Source organism: Podarcis raffonei, chromosome 9 (genome assembly GCF_027172205.1).
Source record: "Podarcis raffonei isolate rPodRaf1 chromosome 9, rPodRaf1.pri, whole genome shotgun sequence".
NCBI classification, from domain to species: domain Eukaryota; kingdom Metazoa; phylum Chordata; class Lepidosauria; order Squamata; family Lacertidae; genus Podarcis; species Podarcis raffonei.
In genome coordinates this window covers 6,781,021-6,796,611 of record NC_070610.1, presented here as the reverse complement: position 1 = coordinate 6,796,611, position 15,591 = coordinate 6,781,021, and the positions used below count along the sequence as shown (strand labels likewise).

General features: G+C 49.1%; 1 protein-coding gene across 2 annotated transcripts; it reads left to right on the top strand.

Annotated features, from left to right (window-relative positions):
- Positions 1-1,457: 1,457 nt before the first annotated feature.
- On the top strand, positions 1,458-11,287 carry ISLR (immunoglobulin superfamily containing leucine rich repeat). Of its 2 annotated transcripts, none has more exons than XM_053403781.1 (2): positions 1,458-2,437; positions 9,224-11,287. In XM_053403781.1, the coding sequence occupies exon 2, from the start codon at positions 9,226-9,228 to the stop codon at positions 10,480-10,482; it is 1,257 nt and encodes a 418-aa protein (XP_053259756.1). In that variant the 5' UTR covers positions 1,458-2,437; positions 9,224-9,225; the 3' UTR covers positions 10,483-11,287. The 2 variants fall into 2 exon arrangements, with proteins under 2 accessions (XP_053259756.1, XP_053259755.1); XM_053403780.1 differs by having other exon boundaries at positions 1,459-2,437; positions 9,209-11,287.
- Positions 11,288-15,591: the final 4,304 nt, after the last annotated feature.

The following is a 15,591-nucleotide window of genomic DNA, read 5'->3' as shown; positions in this document are numbered from 1 at the left end:
AAACATTTCTCCCCATTTGTAAACATGTTCACTCTAGGAATGTTGACTGCTCTTGTGTTTCACATCCCACAACGCTTACCCCTCGATGGGGGGCTGCATTCCCCTACATGAATGGCAGAGGTTTTTATACATGCCATCAAACCACCCTCCCTCCAGGATGGCAAGAGGCATGGATGCAATTCGAAGGCACATTCCATCCGGACAATAGTGCTTGGGGAGGTTGCAGAGCAGGGCTGGCAAGGGGTGTGGCTTGGGCAGAGTGCCATGGCTGCCATACATTTTACTCAGAAATAAGTACCACTATGTTCAACGGTATTTACTCTTAGGTGTGCCTAGGATTGTGCTGGTTTTAAAGCCCGAAATGGCCTTAGTCTGGTGTCAGGGAACTGACATCAGAGCGAGAGGCGAAGGGAAGGCTCCCAGACTCTGCTGGCGAAGGACCCAGCACCAGGAGGAGAAGCAGCCCGGTAGAGGGGCAAGGAAATCAGCGCAACACCAGGGATAGAGGGGGGCAGGGGGGGGGAAGTGGAGAGGGAGCTCCGGGACTCTTCACTGGACATCAGTGAGGAGAGCACAGGTCCTCCACTACCCAAGCCCTCCCTGCGCAGAAGACTCCCGCGCAGTGAGAGGAGGAGGAGACTGGGTGTCAAACAGCTTCTATGCTGGAAGAGGTTTAAGAAACGCCCACAGACAGATTCTGCTAGCGACTGAGACAGCCACGAGGAGAGGGGCTGTGCAGTCAGAACGGTTTAACAAGGCAATTTAGCCTAGAGAGGCGGCAATTTACGCACGAGTAACTCATACACATTACATCTGGGATATCTGAAAGCGCTCCCTTGTCCTTGCAAGCATCTTCAGAAGAGAATAAAATAGCCATTTTACAACAAAGGAGACCGGGATGGACTACTTTATATACCTATGGAGAAATTTTCGGCTGGAAGGAGAAATGACTTTGGCCCAAAGCCTGCCCCTGGTGTGCATCTTAGGCTGCAGTCCTGTATCCACTTACCCGGGAGTAAGCCACTTGAACTCCACAGGACTTCGCAGCCAAGGAGAGGTGTGTCCGGGAATGTGCTTTTAACACGGTCTTGCTTCATCAGTTATTCACTGGGGAGAAAAACAATCACCGTTTTACTCTTTCTCTCTGCTCTTCACAGCCTGGAGGAGACAGCGAATGTGTGAATTATTAAGTGAGTTTGTGCAATGAAAAAGAGAGAGAGAAGGTGAAACGAAAACCCGCCATGGATTTGGAACAAGCTGCAGACTGAAGTCTCTGGTTGAAAGTGTAACACTGCAATCCAATAACGTCTACTCAGAAGTAAGCCCTGTTGAGCTCAAGGGAACTTTTCCCCCATGAAAATATTTCTAGGAATGCAGTGTTAAAGCAAGAAATCAGCCCTGCCTTTGAGATGATTGACTGATTACATTTATATCCAACCTTTCTTCCAAGGAACTCAAGGTGACACACATATTTCTTCCTCTGCAACCTTGTGAGGTAGCTTGAGTGACCTGCCAAAGGTCACCCAGTAAATTTCTTGGCTGAATGGGATTTGAATTCTGGTCTCTCAGGTCCTAGCCCATCACTCTAACGACTATTGGCCCATGCTTTTGTTTAGCTGTAGGCTCCTAGAGTGAGCTCCAGCCAAGCCTCAGTGGTAATGGCTGTAAAATGGAACCAAGTCCCCTTGCATGTCATGTGCAGCAGAAAACTCAGGGCAGGTTGCTGCAGCCTATTGTGGCTCTTATCTGAAGAGCACACCTGCCTGAAACATGCATTTCCAAACCCATCTCAGCCTTACATTTCTTGGTGTGCATTTTGCAAAACCAAGAAACCTAGCTTTTACTCATCCTAACTGCACTCTGTGTGTTGCCATTGGCTGTCTCTTTAAGAAGCCGGCAGAACCCAAGCCAAGAAGGGAGGGATAAGGAAGTTTGGGGAAAACACCACTGTTTTTATTAAGTGTAGGCTGTTGTTTAAGAGAGGCAGGTCTTTGCTACTCATAAAAAATGTATTCCCAGGTCTCTTGAAAACACATAATCAAAGGGGGAGGAAATTAAATCAATGGACTTTTGTGGGGTTTCTGGCAGAGGCAAGGATTGGGGTCTTGATCCAGAGCCACCCCCTCCTCAAAACAAAAGATGGGCAGTTTCTAATTCAGGAAATGTGTCAGGAATTAGGGTCCATTTCAGGACAAAACCAAAGCAAAAATGAAAAAACAAATCAAAACAAAAAGAGAGGGATTTTTTTTTCTTTTTTCGAGCCCTGTGACAAATCAAAACCACTTTTCTGGCTCCCTGAGCGTCGGAGGCTGGACTTCGCCTTTATTAATAACATTTTTGGAATGCATGAGTCTGTCAGGACCCGACACAATGTTTACACAGTTTTCTGGCTGAAACCCTCGCGTGAAGAAAGGAGGAAAGTCACGGGGAAAAAGAGGTAACGAAAAGAGAACTTTCATCCTTGTCTTTTCAGGAGCATTTTTTTAAAAAAAGAATATGTTTGAGCTTTGCCGATCCCAACCTGATGCCCTTTCTGATTCTGCAGCCAGTCTTTGTCTCCCTGCCTCCGCTCCCTGAAAGCGTTTGCTATGCATCTGGGCCTGTGATATAAGCGAAGGCCAAAGAAAGAAAGGGCCGGCCCTCCTGTTAGGCAGGGAGATGAAGCTGCTTCAGGTGCTAAAGTAGGGGGCAGCAGGAAGGGACTGGAGGACAGAGCTGTGCGGGGGCCATGCAGGCTTTCCTGTAGCCCCCTAAGCTAGTCTACAGCTCCCAGGGTTGGTGGAGCCAGAATAAAAACCAGCCACCCCTCCAGCTGGACTCTGTACATGGAACCAGCGAGTGTGTGTGCTGGCTTCTTCCATTTCAGGGGGGTATGTGGGTTAGATAACCCTTGGGGTCCCTTCAGCCCTACAATTCTAGGCAGAAAAATTTCTCAGGCCAGACAAAATGTGTGGGCACCAATCCACATGGTTTCATAAGAAGACGAGGCCAGGAGGCAGTGATGCTTCTGAATGCCAGTTGCGGGAAAGTGCAGGTTTCCCACAGGGCCATCTGGTTTGGTCACTGTAAGAACATGATGTTGGACTAGATGGGCTGCTGGCCGGATCCAGCAGAGCCCAGGGAGTGGCTGTGGGAAGACAATGAGTGGTCAGAGGGAGAAGAGGGGGCAGACAGGGAGGAGGAAATGGGCTCTTTTGATGTTTGTATGGTCTATGGTTGCTATTTCCCCCTAGAAAGGTCTTAGCAGGGAAGGTGGTGACGGCCACAGAATACAAAACCCTGAACTGACCAGGCGTTTTCTGGAGTAGCCAGATGAGAGAACGGTTTGCCCTCTCTGTGCACAGCAGTGATTGACAAGTTGACAGGGGCAGAGCAGCTGCTTTGCATGGAGACGGTCCCGGGTTCAATTCTCACAGTTAAGAGTCTGGGTGTGTGTGCCGGGAGCAGGTTAAAGGTAAAGGTAAAGGGACCCCTGACCATTAGGTCCAGTCGTGACCAACTCTGGGGTTGCGGTGCTCATCTCGCTTTATTGGCCGAGGGAGCCGGCGTACAGCTTCCTGGTCATGTGGCCAGCATGACTAAGCTGCTTCTGGTGAACCAGAGCAGCGCACGGAAACGCTGTTTACCTTCCCGCTGGAGCGGTACCTATTTATCTACTTGCACTTTGATGTGCTTTCGAACTGCTAGGTTGGCAGGAGCTGTGACCGAGCAACGGGAGCTCACCCCGTCACGGGGATTCGAACCGACAACCTTCTGATCAGCAAGTCCTAGGCTCTGTGGTTTAACCCACAGCACCACCCGCGTCCCTATAATATATAAATTCAATAAAGAAGTAAGTATTTTTTTGAATAAGTTAACTTTACTGACGCCATGTGAAATATTTATTTATTTATTGAATTTATATACCGCCCTATAAAGTGGTACCTCGGGTTAAGAACTTAATTCGTTCTGGAGGTCTGTTCTTAACCTGAAACTGTTCTGAACCTGAGGTACCACTTTATCTAATGGGGCCTCCTGCTGCCGCTGCACAATTTCTGTTCTCATCCTGAAGCAAAGTTCTTAACCCAAGATACTATTTCTGGGTTAGCGGAGTCTGTAACCTGAAGCGTCTGTAACCCGAGGCACCACTGTACTTGCAGGGTCTCAGGGCGGTTAAGAAATAAACAGCTCAGGGGTCCAGGCCTAGTGAGCACAGCAACTCTTCCCGGTAGATCTGATTCTGGACTGCTCTCTGCCACAGACTCTCCCAGCTCACTAAGGCCTGTTACCTCTCCAGCGTCTGACATTTCCTCCTACCGGTCTGCCCCCTCTTCTCCCTCTGCCCACTCATTGTCTTCCCACTGCCACTCCGCGGGCTCTGAGCCTTTTCCCTTTGGGGGTTCCCCAGCTGGTGCCTCCCAGCAACCCTCTGAATCCAGTCAGTCCATGACAGCCACTGATCTGCCGAGAGAGAACCCTGTATGCTGCCAGTCAGTGTAGACAATACTGGTCTGGATGGACTCAGTCAAAGGCAGCTTCCTGCCTAAGGATCTGTAGAAAATGGACAGCCGTGATATTTCATCTACACAACAGAGTGTTTATCTCTCTAGCATGGCACTGCCTACTCTGGAAGGAGCTGTCCAGGGTCTCATAGCAGCAAACAACCATAGAATTGCAGAGTTGGAAGGGGCACCCAATGGCCATCTAGTCCAACCCCCTGCAATGCAGGAATTTCAACTAAAATGGCCCTCCAACCTCTGATTATGCACCTCCAAGGAAGGAGAGTTCACCATCACCTGAGGGAGTCCTTCCACTGTCAAACTGCTCTTAACTATCAGAAAGTTCTTCCTGACGTTTCATCAGAGTCGCCTTTCTTGTAACTTGAATCAAGATTTGGGTTTGGGTCAGTCAAGAGAGGCTTCCCTTAATCTGCTACCTCATGCATTCCACTGGATGTGTCAGGTATTGGAGCTGGGATCCTTTTTGTGCTAGCAGTCACTATGTGTTCCACCAGCAGAAAACGTTAGTTGAGGTTACTGTAGGGGTCATCAACCTTTTTCAGCTGTGGGCTGGTCCACCGTCCCTCAGACCATGTGGTGGGCCGGACTATATTTTTTGGGGGAAATGAACAAATTCTTTTTTAAAAAAAATTAAATTAACATATAAAACACATACATATACATTTACACAATACACGTACACAACACACTACCTTATTTTCAAAACATAAAACATACCTAAGAAGGTAAAGGTAAAGGTACCCTTGCCCGTACGGGCCAGTCTTGCCAGACTCTAGGGTTGTGCGCTCATCTCACTCTAGAGGCCGGGAGCCAGCGCTGTCCACAGACACTTCCGGGTCACGTGGCCAGCGTGGCGAAGCTGCTCTGGCGAACCGGCACCAGAGCAGCACACGAAAACGCCGTTTACCTTCCCGCTAGTAAGCGGTACCTATTTATCTACTTGCACTTAAGGGTGCTTTCGAACTGCTAGGTTGGCAGGCACTGGGACCGAACGAGGGAGCTCAGCCCGCCGCGGGGATTCGAACCGCCGACCATGCGATCGGCAAGTCCTAGGCGCTGAGGTTTTACCCACAGCGCCACCCGCGTCCCAAAACATACCTACATTACTCTATATAATACCTACCCATACTATACATAATGGGACATGGGTGGCACTGTGGGTTAAACCACAGAGCCTAGGACTTGCTGATCAGAAGGTTGGCAGTTTGAATCCCTGTGATGGGGTGAGCTCCCGTTACTCGGTCCCTGCTCCTGCCAACCTAGCAGTTTGAAAGCAGGAAGTAGATAAATAGGTACCGCTCTGGCAGGAAGGTAAACGCCGTTTCCGTGTGCTGCTCTGGTTCGCCAGAAGTGGCTTAGTCCTGCTGGCCACATGACCTGGAAGCTGTATGCCAGCTCCCTCGGCCAATAAAGTGAGATGAGCGCCACAACCCCAGAGTCAGCCATGACTGGACCTACTATACATATCAACATACCTGCACACCTACCCCACATGTACACCCACCAAGTGACTTGACTTCCAGCCGTTCTTGTTACGCTACTTTATTTTTCCAACTAGCTCAAACGCATTTAATTATTTCTTTAATCTCTTCTTCTATCTTAACTTTACTCTCCTTTCACTCTAATCATTTTCTGGATTCATTCAGTATCTGTCAGAAATTCTGCTTTTTCCACATAAATTTTTGATGTATTCCTTAAAGATAGCCCACTCCTTATTCACTTTTTGTACCATATCTTCTCTTATCCTCCTGGTTAGTTCAGCAATATGGAAGTATTCCATCATTTTAGATAACCAGTCTGTTTTAATTGGGACCTGCTGCTTTTCCAATTTTTGGTAATCCATAACCTTGCCGCCGTAGTTGCATACATAAATATTGGTCTGACTGTTCAAAAAAATGAACAAATTCCTATGCCCCACAAATAACCCAGAGATGCATTTTAAATAAAATGGCACATTCTACTCATGTAAAAACATGCTGATTCCCAGACTGTCTGGGGGCCGGATTGAGAAGGCGATTGGGCCGCATCCGGCCCCCTGGCCTTAGGTTGCCTACCCCTGGGTAACTGCCTTGCATAAAATTTATTCTAGTCCCACAGCAGCCTTTGATCAACCTTGCCAGTGTGGTGTTGGAGCCAGTGTGGTGTAGTGGTTAAGAGCGGTGGACTCGTAATCTGGTGAACCAGGTTCGATTCCCCGCTCCTCCACATGCAGCTGCTGGGCGACCTTGGGCTGGTCACACATCTCTCAAGTCTCTCAGCCCCACTCACCTCACAGAGTGTTTGTTGTGGGGGAGGAAGGGAAAGGAGAATGTTAGCCGCTTTGAGACTCCTTCGGGTAGTGATAAAGCAGGATATCAAATCCAAACTCTTCTTCCTTCCCACATCTAGCCCAGACCCAGCACCAGCAGCACCCAGCCTCTTGGGTCAGCTGCTAGAGACCCACCATTTCGGCCTTTATAGGTTGCCAGCCATGAACTGAGCCTGAAAGGAAGCAGGGCCAGTGCAGACATTGGACACTCTGACGCCGTGTGCTCTAAGTCAGGCGGGAGCTTCTGAACTGACAACCAGGGCAGCCCCATAAAAGGGAATTGCAGTAGTCTAGCTTTGCGACGTTGGCGGTATGTGTGTTTGGTTGCTAGATATGCATCTGCTGCCTTCTCGGTTACCACAGCCGGCAGAAAGCAATCCTATTTAGGAGTGGCAATGTAATTTCAAGACAACAGTGGGAGTGGGCTACAGAATATGGTTGCCTCCCTACTGCGGCCAAGAATACTCTGTGCACAGCTGCAAGGCTCATCCACAAAATGGAGGGTGGAACTTCAGGGCGAGATCCTGCCCTGCCGACTGCCTGCTCCAGCTCCATGTATTGGGATGAACTCGTGCGCATGAGTTCACCGACCCTGGGGAAAGTGAGATCAGGAATTGACTGGAAAGCTGGTGTGGCGTGATGCCTTGACTTCGGTCAATGAGACTTTTCTTCCTCTTTTAGAAATGTGGTCATCTTTCAGGAAGACAACGTCTTCACAGAACTTCACAGCAGCATGTCGTATTAGCTGTAAAGGACATCTTGTCAAGGATATGTAGGGTGTTTTGGGAGACTAGCCTGAAACTATAGAATTGCAGAGTTGGAAGGGACACCAAGGGTCATCTAGTCCAACCCCTGCAATGGAGGAATCTGTCCTTGGCAGAAGGCCACCCAACCTCTGCTGTAAAACCTCCAAGGAAGGAGATTTTAGATAAAAGGAAGCTATCTTGCCTGGCTACCTGGTTCTAGTAATTCATCCCCATTGCCTCCTATTCTATAAAAAGCATGATTCACTTTGCACAACCCATTAAGGAAGATAATAACACATGAAAATTCACAGCAGTAACAAGTTAATTGTACATTCATTCAAAAATCCAATTAAAACCATTTAATTTAATTAATTCAACAAAATGGATGAACTTGATCCAGTGAGACCAGCTTTCAAAGTCTGATAGTCATTTACTCCTCCAGCGGTTTCCTGCCACCCCCTTATCTTGGCACCCCCTAGGCAATCCAACTGCCTACTCCCAGGGAGACAGTACCACTCTCTTTGAGACTCACTGACCTAGACCTATTGCAATCCGGGTCCAGGCCTGGCACCTAAAGAGCCTTGGTTCCTCTGGTGGATGACCTCTGTGGGAGAAGGTTCTTGCTTGAGTGGCTCCAAGGGTTGGAGTTGGGGTCCCTGCGTTGCAGTGACTGCATAGGGCTGAGCAGAAGTCCCTCAATGCTACTCTCTTGGGGGAAGAACCCCCCAAACAGAAGCAGAACTATTGCAATCAAGCCCCCAATCTCCAGTTCATCAGGGTTCTTTGTCAAATCCAGGCCTGGACCCAGGCTGAAATGGTTTAGATACTGAAATGGGGCTTGCTCATACATAAAAGGTAAAGGGACCCCTGACCGTTAAGTCCAGTTGTGGCCAACTCTGGGGTTGCGGCGCTCATCTCGCTTTACTGGCCGAGGGAGCCGGCGTTTGTCAGCAGACACCTTCCGGGTCATGTGCCCAGCATGACTAAACCGCTTCTGGCGAACCAGAGCAGCACACGGAAATGCTGTTTACCTTCCTGCTGGAGTGGTACCTATTTATCTACTTGCACTTTGATGTGCTTTCGAACTGCTAGGTTGTCAGGAGCAAGGACTGAGCAACGGGAGCTCACCCCGTCGCGGGGATTTGAATCGCCGACCTTCTGATCAGCAAGCCCTAGGCACTGTGGTTTATCCCACAGTGCCACCCGTGTCCCTCAGCTCATACATGCATGCCTGCAAATTACACAAGCAATAAGATGCAAATGCACATAAATTAAACACACACTGAAACAATCCAGTAGATGTTAAAACCTGTAAGTAAAGTATGCCATAAAACAACCCCATAAAAAGGCCATAGCATTTATAGCAGCAGATGTAGGTTAAGAGATTCAAAGGCCTACTTGTGTCAACAGGGGCATATTGAAAAGCCGTGGGAATGCCAATGTAGATGGGGCCTCTCGCATTTCATCAGGGAGGACATTCAGCAACACCAGCGCCACCGGCAAAGAGATCTGCCTACACATCAGCACAGGCTGATAATCAGTGGGTATCAACAGGAAACAAGTGGTTTGCAAGGCAATAATTTCCTGTCTTTCTTTCTTTCTTTCTTTCTTTCTTTCTTTCTTTCTTTCTTTCTTTCTTTCTTTCTTTCTTGCAGCTGAATGGGGAGAAGCAATGGGTCCATGGTTCTGCTTTTTCACTGCTCTGCTCTTGGTGGAGACTCAAAGCTGCCCCGAGATCTGCAACTGCGTAGCCAAGAAGAAATATGGCCGCCACATCGCCGACTGCTCCTACAGAGACCTCCGGGCTGTTCCCCTCGGCCTGCCCTTCAACGCAACTACTCTCACCCTGTCCGTCAACCATATCTCCTCCCTGCAGGAAGACTCCTTTGCGGATGTTGTCGACCTGCAGGCCCTGTGGCTGTCGCACAATGAGATCAGCACTGTTGCCCAGGGCACCTTTGCCTCCCTGGTGCAGCTGAGGGCCATTGATCTCAGCCACAACCGGATTGCCGTTTTCCCCTGGGGGGACCTGGTCAACCTCACTGCCCTGCAGCAGCTGAAGCTCAGCAGCAACCGGCTGGAGAAGGTTCCCCCAGAGGCCTTCCGCACCCTCAGGGACTTGAGATCCCTCTGGCTGAACGACAACAGGATCTCCGTCCTCGCCGGAGGGACCTTCAGCTCCCTGCCCCTCCTGTCCCAGCTGCAGATCAACCACAACCCCTTCAACTGCTCCTGCAAGGTCTGGGGACTGAAGAGGTGGCTGGAGGAGACTCCAGTGTCCATCCCAGAGAGGGACTCCATCACTTGCGCTGCCCCAGACAACCTGAAGGGCTCCATCCTTGGGAGACCCTTGAAGCTAGACTGCATGCTTCCCTCCATCCAGTTGGCATACCACTCCAGCTTGGGCAACAGTGTGCTGCACGATGAGCTTACTCTCCGGTTGCACTGCAGTGCAATGGGAAGGCCGCCGCCGGAGATCCAGTGGAAAATCCAGACCTCCACTCGGGAGGTGGTGATCAATGGACCAAACGTCGGAGAAGGGGGCAACTGGCTGGCTGCCGGGAGCTTTGAGCAGCGCATCCTGGTCTTCAAGAACGGCTCAATGGCCATCCTTGAGTTCAGCAAGGCTGACGAGGGCATCTACACCTGCCAGGCCTTGAATGATGTGGGATCTCGGGAGGCCTCGGTCAACGTGGCCTTGGCCGGTTCGAAGAAGCCTGCCGGGGACATCATCCGGAACAACATCCAAGCCAGCAAGCCCCAGACTGAACCTTGTGAGAAAGAGGAGTCCCCCAAATCGGAGGACAAGTTCGTGGTGATCTACCTTACACCTGTGGCGCCAATGACCAGCAATGAGGGAGCGACCCTGTGGGAGCCACAGGCATGGGCTGGCGTCCTTCTGCTTCCGCTGCTCACTCTTTATGGCTGAGACATGTGCAGCCTGGTATCATGCGTAGGAATGTAGTGCTGCATTATTGGAGGCGAGGCTGAGATATTATTTATTGCATTTATATCCCACCTGTTTCTCCCAGGAGCTCAAGGTAGTTAGTTCTCCCCCGACCCATTTTATCCCTACAACAACATCCCTGTGAGGTAGGTTAGGCTGAGAGGCAGTGACGTTAATGGCCAAGTAGGAGTTTGAAACTTGGTCTCTGTCAGGTCCTGGTCCAACACTCTAACCACTATGTAGCACTACACCCCTGGTTGCAAAGCAGAGCTGCCAAAGTTAAATCAGCCTAATAGTCCTTCCTCCTTCCAGGAAACCTTGAGAACTGTAGTTTCCCATTCAGGGATTGGAGTCCACTAACACAGAATCCTCGGAAACTTAGAAGGAAACCATGGCATTGCAGTAGGAAAAGTGATTGAGTTTGTAGTAAACATTTAGTCTTTGTGGGAAGGACTTGATTTCTTCCATTTTAGTCTCATAACTGTAATTAGTTTTAAACTCCCCTCCTAAAGTGTATGTTTAACTGCTGTGACCAGCAAAGGGTGAGGGATAAATCCTGATCTTCATTGTAGTCAATGCTGTGTTCACAAACAACAGTCTAACATTTTCAAAGAGAGGCTCACCATATTTCCAGTCATTCTGCTTAACATTTGCAAAAAGAGAAGGCAAGACTGCAGTTTATTTCAGCTATGACTAACCACACTTTACATATTCAAAGAAATCTGTCTTCTGCATCACCACTGAAAGGCCGAACAAGACAGAACATTAAATGCATTTTTTCATTTAATGTTTGTGTGTGTGTGTTTCAGTACAACATGTATCAGAGTGGGACTGAAATTTCATGGGATCAGAGCACAGGTATAGAGAGATATCACCATTTCCTTCCCTGCTATGGCCCTCAGAAAAGTCCCTGTTCTGAAGCTGGCATTTGCTGTGTGTGTGTGTGTGTGTGTGTGTGTGTGTGTGTGTGTGTGTCCCATGGGTCTCCAGAAGAGATTCCCTGCCAGTGCAAATAGCACCTCCAGGGCAGACATTAAATTCAGGGGGAGGAAAAGGTTAAATTCCTTACCCATTCCTTATTCTGATATAACATCAGTGCCTCCTCTCCTGCACTGATGCTATTTGCATTTATAAAAACCCTGCAGGCATGGCCACTCTTCTGAGCAATGGTTGGAATTGTGGTTTGGTTTTTATACAGTGAGTAGTGACCCGGGTGACGCTGTGGGTTAAACCACAGAGTCTAGGACTTGCCGATCAGAAGGTCAGTGGTTCGAATCCCTGCGATGGGGTGAGCTCCCATTGCTCGGTCCCTGCTCCTGCCAACCTAGCAGTTCGAAAGCGCATCAAAAGTGCAAGTAGATAAATAGGTACTGCTCCGGCGGGAAGGTAAATGGCGTTTCCGTGCGTGGCTCTGGTTCGCCAGAAGTGGCTTAGTCATGCTGGCCACATGACCCGGAAGCTGTATGCCGGCTCCCTCGGCCAATAAAGCGAGATGAGCGCCGCAACCCCAGAGTCGGTCACGACTGGACCTAATGGTCAGGGGTCCCTTTACCTTTTAATGAGAAGGATACAGGACTCTGCCTTCTGCTGGACTTCCCCAACATGGCACAGAAAAGGCGAGTAAGAGGCAATGTGATAGAAATGTTTAAACTTATTCATGGCCTGGAGAAAGTGGATACAGAAATGTTTTCCTCCCTCTTATATTGCTAGAACTCATAGATATCCAGTGAAGCTGAATCTTGGAAGATTCAGGATGGATTTAAAAAAGCCCTTCTTCACACAGTGCTGCAGGGGACTTGGATTGCCAACAACCTCTTTAAAAGAGGATTAGACAAATTCACGGAGGAGGAGAGAGCTCCTGGCCCCTGTGAGGACAGGATGTTAGACTAGGTGGGTCATTAGCCTGATGCAGCAAGCTCTACTAAAGTTCATATAATAATAATAATAAATTTTATTTATACTCTGCCCTCCCTGGCCAGGGCCAGGCTCAGGGCAGCTAACACCAGTAAAATTACAGTAAAAACATAATAGGGGAAAAAAATTTTAAAATACAGGTTAGAATGCAATTTAAAATGCAGCCTCATTTTAAAAGTAGCCCATAGATCAAAACTGTAAGGGTTGGGAAACATAAGGGTCAGCCAAAGGCCAGGCGGAACAGCTCTGTCTTGCAGGTCCTGCAGAAAGATGTCAGGTCCCACAGGGCCCTAGTCTCTTGTGACAGAGTGTTCCACCAAGTCGGGGCCAGTACTGAAAAGGCCCTGCCCTAGGCTGAGACCAATCTAATCACCTTGCAACTTGGGACCTCCAAAGTGTTGTCATTTGTGGTCCTCCGCGGAGCATACCAGGAGAGGCGGTCCCGTAGGTACGTGGGTCCTATGCCGCATAGGGCTTTAAAGGTCAAAACCAGCACCTTAAACCTGACCCTGTACTCCACCGGGAGCCAGTGCAGTTGGTAAAGCACTGGATGAATGTGATCCTGAATGTGATGTCCTCCAAACAGCCAAAGGTTAGGGATTATGCAGTGCTGTTGCCACTGGGGTGGGGTTTTGCCCCAGGTGAAGCCTCCAGAGGCGCACCAGCCTATGTGAATGTGTACACAAATGCACATGGGGGTGCCAAACTGGTGAAATAAAACCTAGTTTTGCCCCTGGATTATGGGAGCCGCAGTCCCTAAACGCCAGGAGGGCCAGAGGTTCTCTGCCCTGAGTTTAAAAGTATCCTTCCACAGCTTGGGAAGAATCCTCGCCTGGCCCACATGTGAGATCTGGAGAATTGGTAGGCATGTTGGAACAATAGGCTTCCTCAACGTGGTGCCCACCCACAGGTGCTCTTCAACTACAACTCCCACCATCCCTGGCCTTTGGGCTTTCTGGCTGGGGCTGATGGGAGTTGGAGTCCAACCGTGTCTGGACGGCCACTGGTTTCCGCATCCCTGCTGTAGAGAATGGCGCTGAGGTTTATCTATTTCTTCAGACATTTCCAGGCCACCTTTGAGTCCTCATTAGGCAGCTGAAACAAATATAAAATGCCTTAAAACACACACGCGCACACACTCTCAGAGCAGTGATAAAACAGCAGCTGCCCCAGTCACAATGTCTTGATAAACAGCCCCCTCAAAAAAGGGAACCAGAGATAAGATGACAAATTCGGAGTGTTAAGGAATCAGCAGCTGCCTTGTCCCACTTAACAGTCACGGTTTTCGCCCCAAAATCATGGGAGCTGTAGTTTGTTAAGCATACTGGGAATTGTAGCTCCTAACAACTCTCAGGAAGGCAGTGGCGTAGTGGGGAGGGGGCTGGGGGGCACATTTTTTTCAGGGGGCGCAACCAGGTGCCCCCACAACAGGCTCCCTCATCGGAGCCTGGCTCTGGCACGCAAAGGAACTGCAGAGACGGCTTCTTCGTGCAACGGCCCAATGTCGCCAACAGTAGCTCCATCCCCGGGCCAAAGCTGACCTGGGGGCAGAGAGAGGCTTTGGCACACCTGTGCCTAGCCCAGCAGCTCTGGCAGTGAGAGGAGAGTGGGCATCCCGCCTGACCCTGGCAGCTTTGACATACACTCCACCACTGCAGGAAGAATTGCCTCTAAGACAATTTGCAGTTGTTGGCTGCATACACAGAATATCTAAAACCAATGTGTTTTGTTTTTTTGTTCAAAGCTAAATCGTGCAGCTTAAAGCAAATTCATGTAGATTTAATTGCTTGATTAAATAGAGTGAAGCTTAATCAACTTAAGGATTCTTTATAATCAGGTGATAGCTGTCATTCTTTGAGGAGAGATGGTAAATCTGCCGAATATTCTGTTCCCTTTGGCATCAAAGCAAACCATTTGGATTGAGTATGTTTGTTTTGTCACAACAAGGTAAATTGCTCAGCGGCTGACAGGTGCTGGTTGCATCACAATTCTGGTTATTGGCAATATCAAGGCTGCATCATATTCATAAACATGGAACCTGGCCAAATGTACAGCTCCACTCACTGCTCAGGCATCATCCTGGAACGGGTGGATTAACCAGCAGCCAATTAAGCGGCAGAGCAAAGCCCCAGCTGGAGTCTAAAATTATCACCAAAGCCACCAAGAGAAGTGAGACATCCCTGTAAGGAATGGTTGCAGCGCTTGCGACTTCTTAGTTTACAGAAAAGGTGAGGAAGAGGCGATACGACGGAAGTTTGTACAATTAAGCATGGCATAGAGAATGTGGATAGGGAAGAGATTTTCCTCTCTCTCTCATAACACCAGAACTCACGAACATCCCATGAAACCGAATTCAGGGCAAATGGGCCCAATTCACTTTCCTGCTTCCTTAAGTTGGCAGCCGTCTGTCTCGAGAGACAATAGAGTGTGGGGCTGAAGTCAAGCCACTATGTTGCCAGTGACCTCTTTGGGGCACAAGGCTGGGTGGTGCATGGAGGTTCTGGGCTGCCCAGATGATGGGACCTCTATCTTGGCCTCACCGATGTGGTCCAAAGGATAGGAGACCAATATATTTGGCACCAGCTTGGCTGCAGGAGTTGCTGAAAGGAGGTGTACAAGGTGCCACCAGATTTGTGGGACTCCAGATTTGTGTAGGGTTTACTCCTTAGGCTTTTCTTTTCCTGAAGATATTCCACAAGGCAGCGGAGTTTTAGTACCAGAATTTTCCTTCTCCTAGATGGACCACCTTCCCAGGTTGATAGAGCCCCATCTGACCCTCACTTCCCTCTACAGCACGGGCAAAAACCGCCTTCTTGAACATTGGACCCATTCTTGGCCTTGTCTGCTCAATGCGCCAGAGCCTGCCTTCGCATGGAGGGGAAGTCCCTAAGTCACCAAGGGTTTGAGACTCATTGGATGCCTTCACCCGGTTTAGCTGGCCAGTCAAAGCTACTCCTGGGATAGTGACCACTATTGCCTGCAGACAGCTTTTAGGAGACATAGGGGAGAGCTGTGTGCAGGGTGGGGACCAAAGGTGGACAGTTACTCCAGAAAGAGTACGACATGACCTCCTCACAACATCTGATACACTCCTTTTAATTCTTTTAATTGTGGAATTTATGTAATTTATGGAAAAGGCTACACAACTGAACCCAAATTAATGACCTTGAGAAGTAG

Coding starts and splice junctions, on each gene's coding strand:
- ISLR (XM_053403781.1), top strand. CDS start 9,226: ATGGGTCCATGGTTCTGCTTTTTCACTGCTCTGCTCTTGGTGGAGACT.